The sequence below is a fragment of the Balearica regulorum genome, chromosome 4 (genome assembly GCF_011004875.1).
Source record: "Balearica regulorum gibbericeps isolate bBalReg1 chromosome 4, bBalReg1.pri, whole genome shotgun sequence".
NCBI classification, from domain to species: domain Eukaryota; kingdom Metazoa; phylum Chordata; class Aves; order Gruiformes; family Gruidae; genus Balearica; species Balearica regulorum.
In genome coordinates this window covers 65,924,369-65,947,168 of record NC_046187.1, presented here as the reverse complement: position 1 = coordinate 65,947,168, position 22,800 = coordinate 65,924,369, and the positions used below count along the sequence as shown (strand labels likewise).

The 22,800-nt window shown below is 35.6% G+C and overlaps 1 protein-coding gene across 3 annotated transcripts in view; it reads left to right on the top strand.

The window, feature by feature from the left end:
* The window catches only part of CPEB2 (cytoplasmic polyadenylation element binding protein 2), a 55,287-nt gene that overhangs the window by 20,473 nt on the left and 12,014 nt on the right, over positions 1-22,800 (top strand). For 2 of the 3 annotated variants that reach the window (XM_075752464.1, XM_075752466.1), the window contains exons 4-7: positions 3,811-3,861; positions 10,775-10,798; positions 14,561-14,731; positions 16,368-16,457. In XM_075752464.1, coding sequence (XP_075608579.1) covers positions 3,811-3,861; positions 10,775-10,798; positions 14,561-14,731; positions 16,368-16,457 — 336 coding nt within the window. The remainder of the gene's footprint in view (positions 1-3,810; positions 3,862-10,774; positions 10,799-14,560; positions 14,732-16,367; positions 16,458-22,800) is intronic. The other variant, XM_075752465.1, reaches the window with a different exon arrangement.

Below are 22,800 nucleotides of genomic sequence, written 5' to 3'. Positions count from 1 at the left end.
GTGAGAAATACATACCAGGCAGTTCTGTTAACATTAATCCCATTTAGATATGGAAGAGGGGGCTAAATTTAGTGGAACTCTAGTCGCATAAGAAATGTCAAACATACCTGCTTCTCCTCAGCAATACTATTTTGAATACGTGAAAATTATTAATTAGCAATAACATGATGAGGTTGCAAGTTCAGGTTTGCACAGGGAAAATTTCTATAACATGATACTTTATAATACAGTACTGTAATACTAGGTATTGTATTTGTGCAGATAGCAGCACATTACTAATTTTGGATGCTGTGGAGCTAAGTTCTGTAGACAGCAAAGTGATTACTTTTCATTTCTCAGGAATGGAATGTATCTATTATTTAAATATTAGCTATTCTCTAAACAATTTGTAGTTGATTTTAAATTAGTAAAACATCTTTATATTTTAGTAAAATTTCTTTTTTAAGCAGGCGGAGGCCACTGGAATCACTAGAATATCTATTGAACAGTTTATACGATTCTAGATTACTGACATTGAAGTAGGATGGGATTAGATAGGATTTGTGGTGAGGACAGTTCTTAAAATGGTACTTTCTTTTTAAATGCATCAAACAACATGCAGTGAAAATAGCTGAATAGAAAGAAGCGTGATAAAATCAAAGTAAATTGTTTTAAGATGGTACTCCCATCTTCTGTATTTTATATACTGATATTTTAAATGAGGTTTAATATTGTATGCCCATTTAGTTAGAATAATCTGTTAAAAAATAGTGTAATCTGAGCTCTGAATAAAACTGATCTTGCACCCAGTTCCATGCATGAAGTATTCTGAATTTATGTGTAGCATTAAATTCAGGTGGACAGCCAGAAACACTGCATTTTGCTTCAACAGGTTAATCTGAGGGATAAGAACCTAAATTAATGAATTAAATAGCAGTAATTGTATTTCAAAAAAGTAAGCAAACCTATGTTAAAAATGTTTTTAAGGTTGTAAGTCCAAGTGCCAGACAGGGTAGTAAACACAAGTATTCAGTTCACTAGAATGCAGTAATACAAAGTATGATTTCATTGAAATAACCATGTAAATAAGAATTAAAAGAAATATCAGTACACCTGCACACATACTGAATACTCTGTTACTCATTTTCCACTCTAACCCTCAAATAATTCATTATCTGAGCTAGCAAATTCATCTCCGTAACGCAGCAAGATTGGGTTGCTTTGTGTTAGGATAGGTTTTACCCTGCAGTAGTAGTGGGTCTAGCTCCTTAGTGCACTGTCTCCGCACTACTTAAAGAGAAGTAGTGCTTTATTATTTCAACTTTTTCACTTAGTCACCTATGTTTCAGCTGCAGCTTATTTGTGAAGCTTTAGGGGGAAAAAAGGAAAAGAATGCAAACCCAGAGTTGTAAACCCAGAATTTACTGTCTTCTAAACTTTCCTCTCCAGGTGTTGACACTGGTGGGCTTCTCTCTCCTAGGCCTTAAATCTGACCTCTTTTTCTGTAGTAATTGCATAAAGAAAAGTCTATTTTGTCTCCCTGACTGAATAGGAAAAGAAGATAAATGTATACGGACAGGGAGAAAAACTGTCACCACAGACTCAAGGAGGCTCAAGATGAAATAATCATTTCCCACAATTTCTATTGTTATACTAGATAGATACAGCATTCTGATTTGCAAGATACAGCTCATATTATTGCAAGTATTTCTACAGCACTGTATATAAACATGATGGTGAAAGTAAATAATCTTGTAAAATCCTTGCTGTTAGGCAAATTAATATTACCATTATAGACCAGAGAACTAATAAGTAAAGCAAAGTGACTTGTTACACACCAGGCTGAGCAAACCAGTGGCAGCTCCCAGATGGCAACATAAGGATGCCCTGTTCCTGATTATTTTCCTGTTACACCAGCGTGCATTGCTAGAAGGGCAGAATATTTATAGTTCCGATAAACATTAGATACAGCTGTAAATGTTCAGCATGACATAAAAATTGGCTTGTATGTTAAAGCTGGACGTGTTGAAGATAAGGAACATGAAGACAGAGGCTCCTGCAAAAGATTTCTGTTTTATCTTGCCTAAGCCTGCTCAAAAAATTCTGTACAACTTGAAGAAGACAGCAGAGTCCTTTTGGGTGGCATTCATCTGCGCTTTTCCAGGAGGCTGGGCTTGCCCTTCACCACTTTCTCCACGCCTTCAAATTGCAAAGCAGAGACTTCCTACCTAATCTGTAGGTGTTCTGATAGCATCCATTCTTATAATAATGAAATCTGTAGGAAGAGAGATAGTACATGGCTGTATAAAAATCTTTTTGCCACATTGCCTGTAAAAAATAAGGCTGAATAAAATATCCTAAATGATCTTAATCTTGCTATTTTGAAGTTTTGAGTGTAAAAGTTCATAACATATATTTTTTCTATAGTTTTTCGTAGAAAATTAACATGTTGGGTTCCTAGAGGGGAAGAGCAAAAATTAAACCTTATTACTTAAAGATTTTCAGAAAAAAAAAGAAGTTTTTCTTTAACCCCAAAGGTGTCCCTTGGGACACAGAACTACTATTTCAAGAAATTTCCAGACTTGCGGCTTAGTCACATGGGTTTACCAGCAGTAGGGGGGGGGAAAAACCCCATATAGATTGCTGATTTGGTTTTCTTTCCTTTTTTGGTCCTTTTTTCCCTGTGTTTCTTTTTTGGAAAGAATGAGCATTATTAGGGTGTGATAGTGCCTTACTCACGTCTTGCAAACCATCTGCATATATATTTCCCTTTAAACCTGTGTGAGTTCTAAAGACCCATTGCTTCCAGACTAGATTCTTCTTTATGCCTCCACAAACATTCTCATTTCCTCCAAAAGATTTAAATATTTAAGTTACAGTATTTTTTTACATATGCTTACAGATTATAAGCAAGCATGTTTTAATAGCAAGATAGATGGAAATGTAGTTTTTTGCACATTAAAGCACACTTCTTCCAAACACAGCAGCTATTGTAAATGTCTCTCTAGGTCAGTGTGCACTACTGGTATGTTTACTGCTTCCTGTAAACAGAAAACGTCTCCTTTAATAAAAAGGAATTCGTAGTGAACAGAAACTTCAGCTGTGCATTTTAAACCATTCGTTTAACTATTGAAGTGTAACATGCCACCAATGCAGTAAAATGCAATACTTGAAAAATTCTAATGTCAGGGTATGAGGTTTTCATATAATTTTTACTCAATATAAAATGCTGAAAATATTATCTATCATGCTCTTTAATTTTGTTATTTCTGCAGCTAAACCAGTACTCTAGTTTTGCCGGACTTACTGAAAAATATTACATACAGTGGTTATATGTAATACACCAAGATACAGTCATAAATTGGTTAATAAAATTGTAATGCCTTAATTCCTATTAACATGATTTTTCTTAAATGGATTCAGTAGAGAAGCTCTGAACTGTAGAAATGCCACTCTGTTAAGCAATCTGCATAGTACAGTTATTCACAGTCACTATGAAAGAGAAGACTAAAGCAGTCAGCACTATTTCTGGGTGTCATGAAACAAAAAGTGGCTTTATCCTATTGGAGCTGATCCCAAAGCACATTGCAGATCTTATGACCAGAGAATTAAGGTTAAGAAGTCTGTTCTTGTCAGCTTTAACTTGGGTCAAGGGTATTGTTGGTTAATGTGCTTGGAGTTAAATATTAGCTCTTTATTTCCCTTAGGCAAACTGGAAATAAAGTTTATATTTAAATGCTAAGCAGTGATTCTTCATTATTTTTTCTAGCATAATAGCTAAAACCTCTGCATTTGTTTTGTTTTGTTCTTTGGTTTTTGTTTTCTTTTAAGGTCGCTTGAGTTATCCACATCCAGGGACTGACAATCTTCTGATGTTAAATGGTAAGTGCTAATCTTATAACAGTTTCTAATTATCTCTAGCTTAGCTTAAATCTGACATGTTGGTATAAAATTATACTATTATATTCTGTTATTGAATTACTTGCCTCTAGTCTTTAACACTGATGGGACTGTTGCCATTTTTCAGAGTTGAATTGCAAGAGCTAATCTTGCAACAGCCTTTCATTATATCTAGCTTATTTGAAATCTGAAATACTCGTAAAGATGCACTATTATTTTTTGTTCTCAAGCAAACCAGTGGTATGTTCTCCAAAGATCTGCTAGAAATCTGTTCTACAGAAACAGGAATTAGAAAAATAAGAAGGCCAGAAAGGCGCGGTTTTCTCTCTCGTGTAAAGAAAGGGTGAACTAGATACTTTCTATTACACTTATGTAAAATACCATTTTATTTTTATTGCGGTTTTTGGAACTGGCGTTGTCAAATATGTTTCTAACTGCGAAATATGCTGAAGTTAAGAGTTCATGTTCACGTTCCTCTCCCAGTAGGTCAAACTTCATGAACATCTGCTACTCAGTGAAGGCATGAACTTTAGCCTTTGTTCAAGGCTAAAGAAGGAAGCAGAGCTTGGTAATCCATCTAAGTCAATAATAAATCAGGGGTTTTGCACACAAATGTTTTCTACATTGGGAAAAATTAGAGCTATAATACCACAGCTTCTCTAGATCAGAAAAAGTGGAAGCTATTGTACACAAAGCAAGTACACATTTGTCATTGACTTGATAGGTCTAAATGTTACCAGTAAAGACCCAATTATTAAAAAATACAGTCAGAATAGTTTATTTCGGGTTTGTGGTACTGTGGAGTAATTGCCTTACTCTTTTGCACAATCATTTACACTTGTGCAAACGGATATAAAATGTAAAAAATATCTAATTCCCTTGTGTAACACTGAGTAAATGTTTAAAATTTTAAGGAAATTCATGTTTAGCTTTATATCCAGTAAAGGAAAATATTGCATAACAGACATTTGAAGAATTAGGTCCTTTGGTATTTAGTTCTTTAAGATAATGGAGTGTTTTGAAAAGCGAAAATAGCTACTTAACTATTGAAATAAAATTAATGTTTAGCCCACACAGGCCATAATCCTGATTCCTGGTCAGAAGTTACGTTGAGTATCAATGTGCTTGATGTTACAACCTTTACAACAGTTAACTTTCTGTATTTAACTCCAACTGTAAGATCTATTCTGCAAGCTGGTTTATTGAGGTGGTATATGTGCAATTGTTGTTATCTGCTGATTTATAATGAAGTGTTCGATGGGAAGGTATTAAAACTAAGCCATTTTATGAGCAACTGTGAAATATTTCATTGCAATCAGTGTAAGAAATTAATATTTTTAAATTAGTTTGTTTCAGTATGTAGAATGGTGAGTTTCTCTTTTTAGTTTTGCGTGCTAAAAGAGCATGTGGGAAGCATTGTTACTCTATGGAATATCTAAGAAAATAGGGTTTTACTATTATCACAGATACTGGAAAAATGCATCTCTGTGGTACCAGTCTATCCTGAAAATCTTACCACAGAGCTAGAATGTGCACTGAAGAATATCTTGGTTTGTTACTAATGCTGGTGGGGTTTCCACTGCAGTTTGGAAGTTAGCCCATAATGCAACTGCTGTCCTCTTTAAAAGCTGCAATATTATTTCCAACCTTCAGTAGGTGAGATAAAAATAATAATTTGAGTATCTGAAAGACAGGTGCTGCAACACCTAATTTTTAGCTGTGCCCTTTAGAATTTAATTCAGAGCCTTGGTTTAGACACCTAAGGTCTCTACCATGTACCTAGCAACTCCGATGCACCTATCAGTGTGCAGTCCAGTGCAATCACATAAACCATTCAGAGCCACCTCAAGTTGGAGTGCATAAACTGCAGCTCCTTACAGCTCGAGAGCAGAAGCACTGGGAACAGCTGCTGGGCATCTCCAGCTGCTCAGGCTCTGCACAACCTTTCTTTCTTAGCAAGAATTGAGGGGTGTCCTCGAAACGTGTGTTAATGAGAATTACAGCTTGGACACTTGCTGATAAAGTTGTAGGCTTAAGTTTGCTTCTCTGCTTAAGTGGATTCAAGCTAATGTTTCCCTATATCCCTGTAATTGGTGCCTCAGAGGGAGGAATAGGGAAGAGGAGAGTTGGTAATCCAGAGACTCATACTTGTCCCTTACTTTCTCAGTAAGTGTTGTAGTTGCTACGGGGAGGAGCAGGAATACCAGACCTTCATGAAAGAAAAGCACCAACATTTTTAAGGATCTTGGGCCCATCTGTGTGCGCACTAATACTTCACACTAGATCATAACCCTCACAGGATTTTAGTGGACTGGTCTCTGAATCCCAGTAAGGTTCTGACATGAGCCAGGCTGGAATTCCTCAACCGTTTTAAGACTAAGCACTTCCAGATAAAACTTATTTTTAGCTAGTTTTTCCTCTTCTTAAATGATAGATCTTTTCCATCTCATTTAAAGTGTGCTTACTGAACTGTACCTAGTATTAATATTTACAGTTTTCATTATTTAAATTAATGAAATGGACTAAAGGAAAGCTGATTTATGTGTTTTAATAAATTATATACCTGATAATTATATGTCTGTTTCAGCTCAAGATGTAAAAAAAGCAATGCATTTTTAATGACTGTTATCTCTCAAAAGTCAAAGAAAGATACTTTAGAATGGGTTTACCTGAGTACATCTTTAATTGTCAACGTAGAACATTTCTGTAGCAAGTAATAATGCAAGAGTCCAATCTGTTGAAGTGTAGGGTGTTTTTCCCCCTTTTATAGTTTTAATGCATTTTAATGGCTCTTGAAACAATTCACCATTTGGTTAGTTTGGCAAGGGAGTATTAGACTTTGCATCTTAAAGATACTTCAGCTGGATGTGCTTCTAAAAAAAGGTGGTTTACTTCAAACAGAAGTTATTAAACTTCCTTTACTGGAATTGCTAAATGAGGTTCTGTAGTCTGTTAGGCATGCCAAACTTGAATGGTCATAACAATCTCTTTCAGCCTTAAAATCGTTAAAGATGTGATTTCTAAAGAAATCTTTATTTAGGCACCCAAATCCAATAAAATAAAATGAGAATTAGACACCTCCTCCTTTAGTCTAGACTCTTGGGAAATTGTTGACGTAATTGTTTATGGATTTCTTTAAATGACAAGTATTAATGAAAAAGACTTCATTACTTCATTTGTCACCATTTGATCATTAAGTCATGAATGTTAAGAACAAATAGTTTTTATCTTACTTGCTATCATAAATTTCATAGTTATCTTTGAATATAGGAAGCTTGCCTAGTAGTTTTTCCGGTTGTACAGCATAATATTTTTAATTCAGCTCAGTTGTTCAGTTGAGTTATTTCAGTATGTACATATTTGATCTCTATATTTGAAATACGTGTCTGAATAAAATAGAAATGATACATTTACTATCTGTGTGATAGCCTTGCTCACATAATGTACAAAATTACATTTATATTGTCTTGATGGTAGATAAACATGCACAAAAAGTGTATTTACTTCTGTCTCTGAGCTGATTTAAGTTGCAGAAAGGGGGTATTTTTTTTTTTGACAGGTTTAAGCCTTATTAGTATGCAACTTCAGGGATATAGAAACAGAAGGTTTTAACTGTAAGGGAATGTTTTTGTTGTATATATGGCACTCTTAATGTTGGAAGGTTCCAAGGTTATTGGACTTCATTTTTATTGGCCATCATTATACTTCTTGCATGTGTTGCCTAATTTATATTTTCTAGGAAAAAAAGTGTATCTCTTGTACTTTCTAACTCATTTGAAATCTTTCAGAGTTTTTGGCTAATTAAGATATCCAGATTTATAGACTAAAAGATAGAAAAATATTTCTGTATGACTTATTCTTTGAACAAGTTCAGGAAGGAAGGAGTTTAATCTCTCCTTTTTGCGTTATTGTAAATCCATTATTTGCCTACAGTGTCTGGCCTTTCCCAAAGGGCTGTCTCCTCTGCAATTATTTATCTAAACATATGTACTAATTATGTAGATGTATATATTAAATACATATATAAAAAAACCTATATAGCTAAATCTATAATTAAATATATATAATGTTTATACTTATACAGACCACATGCTCTGTAAGCATATGTGCTCTGAAAGGTGTAAAACATGCATGTTATTTTAATAAATACAGAAATATTTCTGATTGGATCTAATATCTTCAGAATGAATAATCTCATTGCTTACAATGTACTAAAAGTTTGATTCAGTGTAAATGTTTTCACAAGTAGTATCTGGCCTTTGAAAGAAAGTTTATATATATATGTAATGTGGAGAGATTAAAATACTGGTTTCATGAAGATAGGATATGTTTGCTTTAACATATTTTTAGTAACAGTAAGACTTTATAGTTACTGTTACTGAAACAACTTATCTATAATATAACTACTATAATCTTAAAGTCAGGATAAAAATAGGAAGAAATCACAAGTTTTGCAAAACCGTACATTTTGATGTTAATGATCACATTTATTGCAGCAGTGCCTACAGATTGTCTAAGAATGGGATCACATTTTTCTAGATGCAAAGTAAGCAGAAGGTCCCTGCCCAAACTAGTTTGCAATCTAAATGGATAAGACATAAATATCAGGGAACAGGGTTTGCCATACAAGTAAAGTAAATAATGTGACCACATCAAGTATGGTTATTTTCCCATTTTCTCTGATTTCATTGTTTTGCTGAAGCAAAGAATACACGGATAACTTTGGTACATCATTCCAATTTCCATATATATAAAATCTTGCAGCAACTACCCTTTTAAGTTGAATTGCATTGGGGTTTTTTTAGCATTTTAATAACCCTTTTGTGTTTCTCCTTAAAATTACTGTTGTTTATTTTTACATGCACATAGATAAACAGTTCAGGTGTTCTGTAACAAAATATTTTTATGCATATCAGCTTGTCTTACTGTGATAATATAAGAAAATAGCTGAGCTGGTTTGGTGGACAGAAAGGAGCGGAAGTGGCAGAAGAGAAGAAAAATTACCAAGGCTCGTGCCAAAATATGCTTATTAATACGCATTTGTATATTATTATTTGAGAGGGAGCATGGCACTGCAGTTATTGCCACCGATGTGATGCACTTGAACTTCCCCTGTAGTTTTATTTGTGGGAAAAAAAAAAAAAAAAGGCACGCGGGGGGTTAGACGAGGGCTTAGTGACGCTACTGCTAATGCTATGTGGGAGTTACTTTGGCCAAGAGTCAGAAGAGATTCGTACATGCTGCAACACTGACATAGAACTGCGTGTCTCCTAAGTGCCTGACTTCAGAGGAAAACAAGTCTGAAGGTTGGCATTAGTCTGCCCATGTAGCAGAGAACTAATCACATGGAAGAATACATTATGTTTTGTGGATTCTGTTTTGGTGTGGGAAATCTGAGTTTAGGTGTTTCCCCTTGGTTAAATACCCAAGTCTCTTTCGGAAAGTGGGCTTTTCTGTTTTGGCTTTACTAGTAGAAATTTGGAAGATCTAAAAAACTTTAAGCAAAAGACCATTCTCATCAGTAGTAATTCTTTCAGATGAAGGAAAATAAAGTAGAGTTCAATGCAAGTTGGGTAGAAATATGATGACTGTTCTGTAACAAATCAACAGTTAAGGGAGAAAAACAAGGAGAGAGTTTTTCAGAATTCCATAAGCGATCCACTGAATTCCTAGTAGGAAGGGATGAAGATAAAAAAGAAAAAAAAATTATACTTACTAAAAATTTTTAAAAACCCCATGCAAATGGGAGATACCAGGATATGTGCGTTTAGTAATATGAGAACAGAACAGTGAATGACATTTACAAATCACTGAGTTTATGAGGCTGCCTGTACTTCAGTGTTCCAGAACCACGGTTGCTTTTTGGGAGAGATGTACGTGTGAAGTCCTAGTAAAATCAGGACAGTAATGCTGAGACACAGTAATCTTTGTTCGTAAATGTTGCTATAACATTATGGTTTACAGTCATGTTTTCTATTTGGATATTTAACTACAATGCTGTAATGATTAATCTTTCTCAGATACAAAGTCTGTGAAACAGGAATTGAAAATACTTTGTGGAAACGTAACTAAGAAATTACATGCAGCTTAATAGTTTTTGTATTAGTAATCTTGTCTATTTTTAGTTTCCTAGCCTTCAGGCAGAGAAAAAATCAGTATGGTCTTCTGAACTGTAGCTATAAGCATGATCTCTTTAGCAATCTTGCAAAATTCAAAAGTCAGGAAAATCTTGGATTTACTTGCAGTCTGTCAGAAATCGTTGCTTTGCCTTTGTGCAGTGTTTTTGATACAATGCTATTTCTTGTGACTTGTGCCCTGATTTGCTACCACAAGGAGTCTTTTGTTTCAAACAAAACCTTGCGGTTAATTTTCTGCTAGGTCTTTTCATGAAAAACGAAGGTCACAGCTTATAGCATTTGTATTGTCACTGCGAAGGACTGTACAAACTGTTCCATGGAACAGGATGTTTCTGTGATTAATGTAACGTTTGCTATATGCTTTTCAAAGTAATATTTTACTTTTTTACAATTTCAGCACCCTATGTGTTATTTAGATACTTGTGTAAGATATGAATCACATTTGTGAGGATGAATTACAAAGTTACCGTAATTTATGCATCTGTAATTAACATGAAGTTAAGATCAAATATGAAGACACGTTGAAATATTTTAAAGTATGTTTTTTAAAGCTGGTGCTAACGTCAATTTAGTAGTAAAATAGTATGGTATTTAAGTGAGACTTTAATGCATTCTCATCTACAATTATCAGTAGCAAGTACCGATGCAGATTTTTACTTATCGCTTACCCACATAGTTCTTTTTATCTTAAATATTTTAATATGTGGGCATGATAAAGTTATGTGACATTTTACAATTTGTCCTTTGTTTGCATGCAGCAAGGAGTTATGGGCGAAGACGAGGTAATTCACTTCTGTTTGTTACAGTACAATTAATTCTGATTGAGCTGTTACTGATCATTACGATTAATTAATCCAGATTGTTGATTATAAATGCTTATCTGCATGTTTTCTTAGTTTGGGGAAGATGGAGGGTGTGATGGAAGGAGGGGTGCAGTCTGGATTGATCTCTTTTTGGAGTTTGAATTACAAATTCTTTTAATCAGTTAAAACGCTGTAGTTCTAATCATAATTTAGTTCATGCTAATGGCTACTGCTTGCAATTGTTTCCCCCTTTAAAAGTATACAGTTTGCTAGTTGTTCTTCTAACTCATCTTCTTTTGCTTCTGTAGAAGTGATAGTGTACAGAGTAAAAACTAAAAGCCTTTCATAAACTTAGCAAGAAATCTAGTAGACAACTCTTAGAAATAGTAAACAGAGTTTTGTAGTGTAAGCCAAGATATGCTCACACTGACCTTGGAAAAGCTATACTGATTTAACTATATGAGGATGTGACCTGTAGTTGATACAAAGACCTTGTAAAGCATGCAGGAAAAACATCAAGATCTTTGATGGCTTCCAGTATTCACAACATACACATAAGTTCATGTGTCTCTTGATCTCTGCATTGGTTTATAACTGTTGGCTTGGTAGCCCTAATGTATAGAGGAATCATGATCTAGATCATGGTCAATGCGTGTAACAATACAATCATGTTTTGATAATTCCTGGAAGATTCTCCTTAATTCTTTTCACTGTCATAAGCCAAAAAGAAACGAGTGTTTGAAAGGGTTTATCCTTTTAATTCAGTCATTGGGAGAGATGTGAAAGCCTAACAAATTACCTGTTTGCTCTCTTCATCCGAGAGACATTTAACAGTGAAGAGGAGTAAGAAGAAAGTATTACGAGTCACATAGAGCATGTTACTCTAAATGCGTTAATCCGTTGTCCTCTATGTCATCTTAGCTCTCTGAGGAGCTACAGTGCTTTTGGCAAACCTGTACCCACATTAAAGTATAGCTGATCTCTTCAGTATCACTTCAGAACATGTTCTGATGGTTTAATTTGTACTGGGAAGAGAGCCTTAGATTCTCATTGTTCTCAGATTTTAACATTGGTCTGTGGTAAAAACCAAATTATTCTGAGGATTATTCTTTATTTTTCCCTCTATATACTTGTATATATTGTAAGTTGGAATTGTCTAAGAAGTACCCCTAGAGAAACACCACATTTTCATGGTCTGAAGAGACACCTTCCTTAAGTATAAATTGTGTATTGTTTTTTAAAGAACAGAACAGAAACTGGAAAAAAACCCTACACACTTAAATGCTTTGTGGCAATATTCTAATGCCGACAAGTTTATTAAAACTGGTATGTTTTTAAGTCACTTAAGTTTCTTTTTCCTGTAGTATAGAGACTTGCAGAGGCAAAAAGCAAATCTATGTGCTTTTTATAAAGATAATCCAGATAAATTTTAGGCTTAAGATGTTAAAAATAATTCTCATATGTTAGTGAAAATCTTAAAATTTCCACTTTTACAGTTTCCTGTGAGTTCCTCCAATTTCAGTCTTATTTCTTCCTTCAGCCACTTTTTCCTTTCACTGTCTATGGAGATGATAACAGCTCCATCTTCTCCATCATTCACATCAGTAATTCAGGAATCTGTTGTTATATCCCCCTTTCTTGATTGTGTAACCAAATCTTACCACTTCTTCGTATACATCTTTAAGATCTGATCATTCTTATTCATAACTGAAACTCATATCCACATTACTCAGCTGCTGCAGTCTTCGTAGCATGATGTGGCTCCTCTTATGTCTAAATAGATGATTTTCAAGAAGAATCTGCCTGGCTGTTTTTTCCAACTGTGTTAACTTTCTGTTTCTCCCTTGCTTCCTCACTTTTCTGCCCCATTGAGCACCAGCTACATGCTTCCACTTTGAAAGGCACTCAACTGATCTGTTCTCTAGCTGTTGAAATGCATCCGTATGATAGCAAGCAAGGATGCCATCACTTGCTCCCTGCTAGTCATATTCTCAGACATATCACCATTCTTAGTGGAAAGGAGGAGCCTGCTACAGCTTTCTGCATTTGCTGTACTCCTCTCCATCAGATGGCTACTTAAGACAAAAATGCGAAATGTCACAATAAAGATGTTGTAGTTACAGTCTTTGTTACTTAGTACAGTCCTGTGGTCCTGCTTTTATTTTGTGATCCTCGTGACATTTTATTATGTTTGGTTGTTTTCTATCACCTTGTGTTTTCATTTGATATTTTTGATGTACTATATTTTTATTATGGATTTAGATACCCAATCAGGGTCATTAGGCATTACCACAACATAGGTCATGATGTTTCCAGTCTGTTCTCCAGCCTCGTCCTTAAGCACTTGATTCTCAGGTGGTCTTCTGGAAGTGAATGGCTTTCATGCTGCTCTCACCCCTAGCTGATCAGCACGATATCTGCAGATATTCCTACAGGGCTTTCCTGGTAGTATTCCCCTGAGAGGGGATAAAAGTTACAGGCTGCAGTATGGCTCACAGCTAAGGTACTGCAGACTCAGCTCTCAGGGACCTACTGTTCCTGCGTGTATGGATTTGCAGTGGGTGAACCTGGAAGAAGTTGACTAGTTAAGATGGAAAATTATCTTGTTTTCCAAAAGTGCGCTAGGTTGTTTCTTGGTTTTGGTTGCTTGTTTGTTTTTGGAAAGCAGTTGAATTACTTAGTAATTATTTAAAAAATGAGTGAGAGAGAAACAGGAGAAATTGTACTTCAGAAGAAATGGCAATGTGGGGTATTTATTTTGCTTTACAGAAGTGTTTATTTTTGGGCTTTTTGCAGTTAAAAGACTGACTTCTGAATTTACAACTGTCGTTAATCTTTATGTTCCTAATCTGAAGCAGTGAAAGTTTGAATAAGCTAAGGTGCATATCCTGAATTTGTACATATGAAATAGGGGGGAAATAAATGGGACAGAATTACCATGTTTTCACTCCCCATTGCCATCTGTACATCTGTTTTCATCCGTTTCCATTTGCAAAGCCATCCTCTGAACTTCTCAGGTTTTACACTTGCCTTTCAGGGTAACTATAATCTTACTGCAGATTGCTACATATTAGGAACCACCACAAGGCTTCCCTCCAAACTTGGGGTAAATTTGAGAGCGAGAAGGATAAATCAGCACTGTGACTCATTTTTCAAGTGTTATATTTTGCATATTTATTAAAATTCTCTTTTGCTTTTTTAGAAATTAAATCTCTTCTTACCTTATCAGCATCAGATACCTTTAAAAGAGAAGAGAAAACATACCTATTTGAAACTTCTGTGTACATGTTTTTTCTGTTTCCCTCTGTTCAATTACAGTGTAAGATTGTTAGGTATGCAGTAGTCATTCAGGTGATGGAAGTTATCAATTTAACTTGAAGCTAAACCAAAGGCAGAGTAATGAAACTCACTAAGCAGCCCTTAATATGATCTCTTCATAAGACATTTTATTTAAAAAACAAATTGCTACTTTCCTACTGGATACAGCAGAGTAACTACAATATAAAGTAGTATGAAATATTATGCTTACAGTGATGTCAGCCTGCAATCTTCAGTTTCCTTTTTGAAGTTTAATACATTTTTAATTTTCTTAATTTTTCTTTAAACTAATGTGTACTTTTCTAATATCTTGGTATTTTCATTTTTACTTTCCAGACTGCTAGTCTCTCATTCCCTAAAATTACATAACCATGTACTGCCACAAAATTATTTTAATCTATATTATTATCTTTTCTTTTTAAGGCCGTTCTTCCCTCTTCCCAATAGATGATGGGTTGCTGGACGATGGTCATAGTGATCAAGTTGGAGTCTTGAATTCACCTACCTGCTATTCAGCTCATCAGAATGGAGAACGAATTGAACGTTTTTCTCGGAAAGTGTTTGTTGGAGGTCTTCCACCAGATATTGATGAAGGTGAGCTGCCTGAAAACTAAGCAAACTAAGTTTGGAGGGAGAGAGAAATTTTGGAAAACCTAAATGAAGTAGTAGAAATAATCCACCCAGAAAAATAATGTTGTGGTGTAAAAGGCTACAACTGTATTTATATTTTATAAGAGCTGATGGATATGTTGAGCTTAATATCATTTGATGTCATTCATCTCTTTTGGTTTTGATTTAGTTTTAGTTTAGTTTAGTTTTAATCAGTTTAGTTCCGATTCTGCACTTGTGGATTATAGAGTTGCATGGGATGCCTGGAATTTGTACTCCTGCTTACCTTGCGTATTCTTTTCAAATACATCTTAGCCCTTCACAGTGTCCTCTGTCTGTGCCTGCTTTATTCTCTATTCATAGAAAACTTCTATTAGTAATTGAATTTCAAATTTTATTTTGCTATTACCTGAAGACCTCAGAAGTGGTTTAGAAAGGTTAATATTATTCCTGTTCGTAAATACAGAAACTAAGGCAGAGGAAGGTCAAGTGGCAGAGCACTCTGTGATGCATTGAACATACAATGTACCACAGAAGCTCAGATTGTTATGTGATGCAATTGGAATTGCTTTGTATAATAGTGCTGATTTGAAGAAATCATGCTGTTTAATATTAGGTTTCTCCTGTGCAGATAAATGTAAATTACATGCTAGCTTTGTAATGTAAAGAGAAGTCCCTTTACAAGGTTGATTTGCAAGTAATCCTAGAATAACTTGCAAACCAAATAAGCTGACTGTGGTTAATTTTCAGACATGGAAAGACCATATTTTGGTTTCATCTTCTTTGTGATGCTCTCCTGCAATGTACTAAGGCATTTATTTTAATATACTTCAGGGTTTTTTTATGTACTTCACCTTCTAATTCAAATGTGTACTGTTGTCTTTTAATAAAAATGCTAAACAAAGACAATATATATTTTCTTTCTTTCCTGCCTGTTTATATGCTGATGGCAGGGTGCGACGGAAGGAAATGGAGCATATTTGTGTTTGATGAGTTATTGCTCCTGTAGAGTTTAGAGTGGTTTAATTTTTTCCTTATGGCCAAGGTTCTTACAGTCAGTGACAGGAAGGAGTGGCTGTGATAGACATCACAGGGTTGTGCAGGGGGTGTAGTAGATCTTTCAACAGGACTATTCATGGTTATGTTAGAAGCACCTCTAAATAGGCAATTTTAAGTTTCTTTGCCTGATCTGTGCATGGTTTCTGCTGGAAACTGCTAGCATGTTAATTGTGGTGGTACTTCTTATATGAGTATCTATCTACAAAACTCTGAACTGTATATCACTAAACTGTAAGTTGTTTTCATTGCATTCAAACCAGATTCTGAATTTAAGGAAGTAAAGGCAATTTTCACCACTGCCTTTAGTTGCCCGTATGTTTCTGCAATTCTCCTGTTACTGAGGAATAAATAACAAACATAAATCACCAGAAATATATTGCGTAAATATTAATGCATTGGAAAATGTTTCTATTTAAGTTTCTTGTTCATAGAAGTTGGAAATTTTGTTCCCTTTTTCCCATGATATATCAACTTTTGCTAGAAACAAAGATCTTTGCTTGATAGTACTTTTTCATTGAGTTATGTCATTTATTTTAATTGCAACTGTTATACCTGGTTTTAGATGAAATTACTGCTAGCTTCAGACGATTTGGGCCTTTGGTAGTAGACTGGCCTCACAAAGCAGAAAGCAAGTCCTACTTTCCACCAAAAGGTAAGAGACTTGGAAGGTTTTGACCTGTCACTGAGTGCAAATCCTGCTCTGGGAAATTGTCTCATCTTTTTCCAAAGGGTATAATTTACAATCCCTGTGAAGAGTTAATTCTACAGTTCCATTGCAAGTTCAGACATGGTTCCTTTACATGCCAAGTCTAAAACCTGAGACTGTTGTTTTAGTATTGTGCCTGGTTCAGTTGCTGGACTCCTGAAGGATCTTCCATATTCTGATTTCCGATGTATCAGATCAGCATTATATAGTTGTATGTGTCGTTAATCCTAAATTCTGTATTTGCATTTCTGTCTGGTTTCCAAAACTGAAATTTGGTCAAATTTCTAAGACTATATCTTAGATAAAAAATTTTGTAGGAAGTTACAGGCAGGATTCAGAAGGATGCATTCAAGATCATCAGTTATGTTTATTTCAATTTTAGGATGTGAACTTCCTACTGAAGCACTAATTATCTTTTTTGATAAATTATTAAATACTGATTTTTAACTATTTCTAGCGTTGCTGTTAGACTAGATTTTTTAATATCACTTATAAAGTGTTGGAAAAGCGATTCTGTACATTAATTAAATTATGTAGCATATCTCTGTACATGTACAATCATGTATTGGTACATATAAAATAAATGCAAAAATCTGATCCAGATAGGAAAGCAATGCAGAGATTACTCATTTTGTAGAGAATGCAGCAATTCATTCCTTCCCTGGAAGTGACAAAAGTAGGCATACTGCCTTTATGAACTGATTCTTCATTTATTTATGTGACCATCTATGTTGGGGAAAAGACAGTATTATTATCCCAGGTGGTTCTCTAAAGAGTGGAAATTTAAGACAAACAAGGAGACTTCAACTTAGGTTGTCAGCCTGATACACAAAGCTACTGTCAAGTTAAATTTAATTATCTGAAGGAGTGCATCTCTCTTCATAAATTACCAAGAGAAATTCTTGACGAACTCTTTGAGGAAGATGCACCTCACAGAGTCTGTGATGAATTTATAGAAGAGGGAAGATGTAATATATTCTTACCTGAAAGGAATGGATTCTGGTCATTTCCAAAGAGATAGTCCTGTCTGAGCATCTGAACATCTTAAGGATAAATTTCCAGACATCCTCATTTAATAAAGCTTTTTGATATAGGTGGAATATTTATAAATACCACAGTAAAAAAAAAAAAATTTAAAAAAATCTATATTGTAAGCAGAGCTTTTTAAAGGAGACAGTACAGGTAGAAGAACTTCAGTCTGTTGATCTAATGAATTCAGGACACATTTGTGAGCTAAGTGATAAGTTGATTTCCCATGATTAACTGATCCTTATTTCAAATTTAATAGCACTTGCTGTTCTTCAATCTTAAAACTTTATTCTAATTTTTGGTTTGCTACATTATTCAATATTGTTTTGTATTGTAGCCTAACATTTAAAATACAGTGTAGGTTTCTTTTTGTAGATACTCTGGAAATACAGCTTGCTTTAACTGCTGAATATTACTGTGTTTATATGTGGTTTTTTCAGTGTAATAGATGTGGCCCATGATTACTTGGTAGAAGAATTTCTTAAAAATTTGTCTTAAGTATCACTCGCCATGTACACATATCATAGAATCATAGAATGGTTTGGGTTGGAAGATCTTTTAGTTCCAACCTCATTGCCATGGGCAGGGACACCCTCCCCTAGACCAGTTTGCATCTGAAACTGCTAAAGATAGGCAAAGTACTAAGAAAGCTTTGAGACTGATCAGTAATTAGCAATTTAGAAATATATACTTTATTAGCCCAGGGAGTTCATTGTTTGAGTTTTTTTACTTTTAGGCTCCAATTTCTAACTTGTTACTCTGCATGGAGTCTATTCAGTGTACATATTTTCACTGTTCAGTCTCGTTAGAGATTTGACATTGTATTACTTTCCAAAGACATCTCAGAACTCTCCAGTTCTGGACTGATTTATGTAGCAGTCTTCTCTCTGGTGAAGAGATACAGCCTGCTGGTTTGGGAGGTTTTTTTCCACTCTTGTTCAGTTTTCCAGGCTGTGGTTCCTTCCAGGCTGTCTGCTTACAGAAAGTCCTGAGGGAAGGCCAAGTTCATGATAAGTATTTCCTTGCTTGGAGAGATGCAAAAAGTGTCCTGATCCATCAAGGCTGGTTGCCTTTTGAGAAACACCAACTGCTTGTTCTTAACTAATTACATTTTGTATTGGCTCACCACAAAATTAGACCCAAAGAAAACAGGAATTTTAAAAACTTCACACTAATCTTAGAAGGAAACTTGCTCTGAAGCAGAACATTTTTTTCTGCTGAGATCAAAGTACAAAGTGTGTAAGTGATCTGCCAACTGTAATGGAGAATTCCTTCCTTTCTGACTTGCCACTGTTTATCATAACTCCTCTTATTACGTAGTTGGCAAATACACTTGTTTATGAAACAACACACACATCCAAAGCAACTTGCTGAGGTGAGGACTCCTTCTTATGATAATGAAGCTCTGAAAGAAATGGTGCCGGGAGGATATGTGAATCCAAAGAAGGCCTTTCAAAATATGCCCAGTTGTTAATGTGCTCTGTACTGTTTATAATCCGTATCAAACAGAGGATAATCTGATTTAAACAGGACAGTATCCCCAGCCTTTTCTAGTTGTCTGGGTGTTTCTATTGCCTTCTATCACAGCAGTTGTGCAATAGCTTCCTTCATTCAAGGTTCTTAACTGCTAACTTAGAACCGACTGAAAAAATTAGGTTGAAAGTGTTCTGGTTTTAGTTTAAGAAGCAAAACCCCAGGTCCATCCAAGTTCTGTTTAACTTGTTACCAGCTTACTTGATCACACTGGCTAGGATTGAACTCTGGATTCAGGCAAGTAATTGCAGGTGTCTTCATGTGTGATTAGTGTCTAAGCTTCCTTTAATCAATGGGAATCTGGCCAATACAGTCAGTGGAGTATAGAGGGCTATTCAGGTCACCGTAACATAGGCACATTGAGCTTGATTCATTTACCCAAATTGAGGATATCGAAAAGATTTACACAGGTCTGGCAAATGCGGCGTGGCACCTATTGAAGCCCCACAGCACTCTGGAGCACCAGCTGAAGGTTAAGCAAAGTGCTATGGAGGATAAATGGTGCTAGACACTTCTGTGTCCCACTTAGTCGGCTGAGTAACCGTCCAGACACCACTGACCACATTAACTGGATCTCTGTACTGGAGTAGGAGCTTAAACACAGTCACTGCAGAAATACAAAAATAGATGTTTGGATCTTGAAGTGAATCCTGCTCCCCCCCCTGCTCAAAAGTGTCTCAGCTAATAGCTATATTACAATTATATCAGCCTGCATTTTTTCACTTCAAATGTATTTTGGAGTTAATTCTCCATCAAACATGACGAAACTAAATGAGTGAAAGATTTATGTTTTAAAGATTAAATTTAATTAATATGGTGATGAGATCTCTTTAAAGAGTAATAGATTAAATGTTGTGTGTCCTTCCCAAATGTGAATTATTCCCATCATGAAATATAGATCCATTGTCTGTATTAACCTGCAGTTTACACTGATTCTTTCTGATTTAAGCTGAGGCGCAGCATTCTGTGGGCAAGAATTGCACTGCACTGAGGTTGTTCAGTCTGCTCTGGGGAGGGTCTGTCAGGATAGTAGAGGAACCAACCCCAAAACAAAATACAGCTGTACTGGCTGGCGTGGACAGTGCTGTGCTGGCTTGCACTGATTTCCTTGACTCATTCTCTAAGCCACTAGTGAGAGGAGTTTCCTGGAGTTTGATAGAACTTAAAGCTCTCTGATTTCTACACAGAGTATGCATAGCAGAAGAAACGACCTTTCTCCTTTTGATAAACTTCCATATTACTATGAAATAACAAAATTGTACCTTGCTCAGAAAATTGTTAGCTACCAGTGTGAATGCCTTGCTTTTGATTTGTTCTTTACGTAATAAATACAAAAAATGAAAACACTGGTTCTGTGTTTTCTGATAGAGTGAGGAAGGGGGGTTGTTGCTGATTTTGTGGGGTTTTTTAATTCTTACAAAGGTTTAATTTGGTAATACAGATAGGAGTCTTCAAACTTAACTGATGGACTTTCTGCTTCCAGTGCTGACCCAATACATTAAGAAGAAAAAATACTGAATTTCTTGGTCTTGTTTGGTTAAGAGAGATATCAACTCAGAGTAAGGATGCTTATAACCAGTGCAGTATCTTCAGGTATCAGGGAATGTAGTTTTAAAGCCCATTATCATCTCCAGAAAGGTTTGTTTATTACTTGAGGTAATTTTCTAAGGATGGGCATTATCAAAGTCACCCACATTAGTTCCCTTTGAAAATAGGATCCAGTGTTATGCAGAGGAATTTAGTCAAGTGATTAACACTAACAGGGGTTTCCTAAGCTTTGTCTCCCACAGGAGGCATAAATTCTGGTAGGGGTACCCATGAACAAGAAATTTTTATAAGACTCCTTTTCATCTAATACTTTTCACCTTGTGAAATATGTACAAAACATACAAGCTTTGTCTCTTGGCAAGTAATATCTAATCGTGATCTGCTACTGTAGGTGTACATATGACCCAAAGGTATGAAGCAGCTTCCTTCAAAGTAAACTATTAGAGTAGCTTTCCTTTTCCACTGTAAACAGACTTGCATTGCTGTTGGGTGTGAAGCTGTTAAATGACTGATGTGGTATGCCAAAAAAACAAGCAAATAGGGAGCTAAGCTGTTTTGTAGTATAGTAAAACACCTCCTACTCTTCACCCTACCTCCCCACGGTGTTTCAGTGACGTGTACTTTCTATCACACATGTAGTGATAAATGTAGTTCAGTACAACTCCAAAAAAGACTAGTTAAGCACTTGATCTTTTTCATCATACTTATGCACATGACTTACCGCTACCATACTAGCTTTGCAGACATTAAACATCCACAGTGGTTCATGAGTTACGGATGTTGAGGTGAAAAATAATCCGATAAAAGCATATATTGAGAAAGCAGAAAGGGGTAAGAATGAAGTCTGTGCCATACAGTTGTTGTGCATGCAGTAGCTGTAGTAATAAGAAGAGCCCTAATTTATGATGTCTAAATGAAATACCTAAGATAAGAGTGTAATTTCCCTTTGCAAGCACTTTTTAGCTGATGAATATAGGCTGGTTGCCTATGTAACTGGTGTTCTTTGGAGAAGTCTGTGGCTAATGTGTAATTGATTTGTGCCAGGAAATGTCCCCTGGTCCAGGGCAAGTGATGGAGAGTGGTTTGTATGCTGACTGTGCAAGTCTAGCATCCTCTCAAAGGGATTGGCTGTCTCTGTATATGGCTATAAAACGTGAGACCTGAGCAAATTATCTTCTCTAGCCAGGTTTCTTCACGAAGAGAACTGGTTATTTTCCTCCAGACTAGACTTGGAGAGTAAACTAAAATGCCTTGTAGATCACTGAAGGAGTAGAGCTGTAGAGCAAAACTGCAGCCAGACCAATTTGATAGTACAGACTATACCCTAACTTTCTCTGTGTCTTCAGAAGGGGAGGAGTACAGCGAAGCTCATGACACAAGCCTGTCTGGTGCTTAAAATTAAGTGGGATGAACCCAGACATGAGTACATGCTTTGCAGATTAACACTGAGAAAGCAGTATTAATGTATAGTTTTGGTATTGCCTTCTTTTTATTTCAGGTGTGGTAGGATACAGTATTCTTAACTGTTCCTTCATCAAGCTCTTGTGTTTGAATTTTCTCTCTTTTTACAAGCTTCCACAGTTAAGCATATTAATAGCTGCAGATGTACAGGTGGTAGATCATTTGGAGACACTGGCCATATTTATGTATCAGGAGCTATATGGCAGTACCCTGGCTTTTCTTTAGGATAAGAAATCGATGGAAAAATCAGCATCTGGCAAAATATTTTACTCACTTGTGGCTGAGAGTCTTGCTCTGTATGTCTGATCCCTTAGCTGGTATCATGTGCATTTAGCCCTCCCTTTGATTAATCTAGTTTTTGCAGTCCCATCATTCTTGTACTGAGCTCTCCATTCAAACAGAGATGTGTATGCCTGTCTTCCTCCCAAGTAAGGACAGTTGTTACACGGATTTAGTCTCACTTAACCCATGCCAGTCTGCACATACCCTTGTTCAGTGAGTGAGTTTTGCATGGGTAATATCTGGATTTTAAATTCTAAGATAAATACTGGAAGATATCCCCACTAAAACAGATTGTGAATCTAAATAATTTCTAATTAAGCTTAAGTTAAACACGTCACTAAAAAATATTGTATGGCAATGAAAAATGGACTTCACAAGGAAATGCTTCAGCCAAAGCCCAAAGATTCCCTACGGCATATTTGTTAAGAAACTAAAT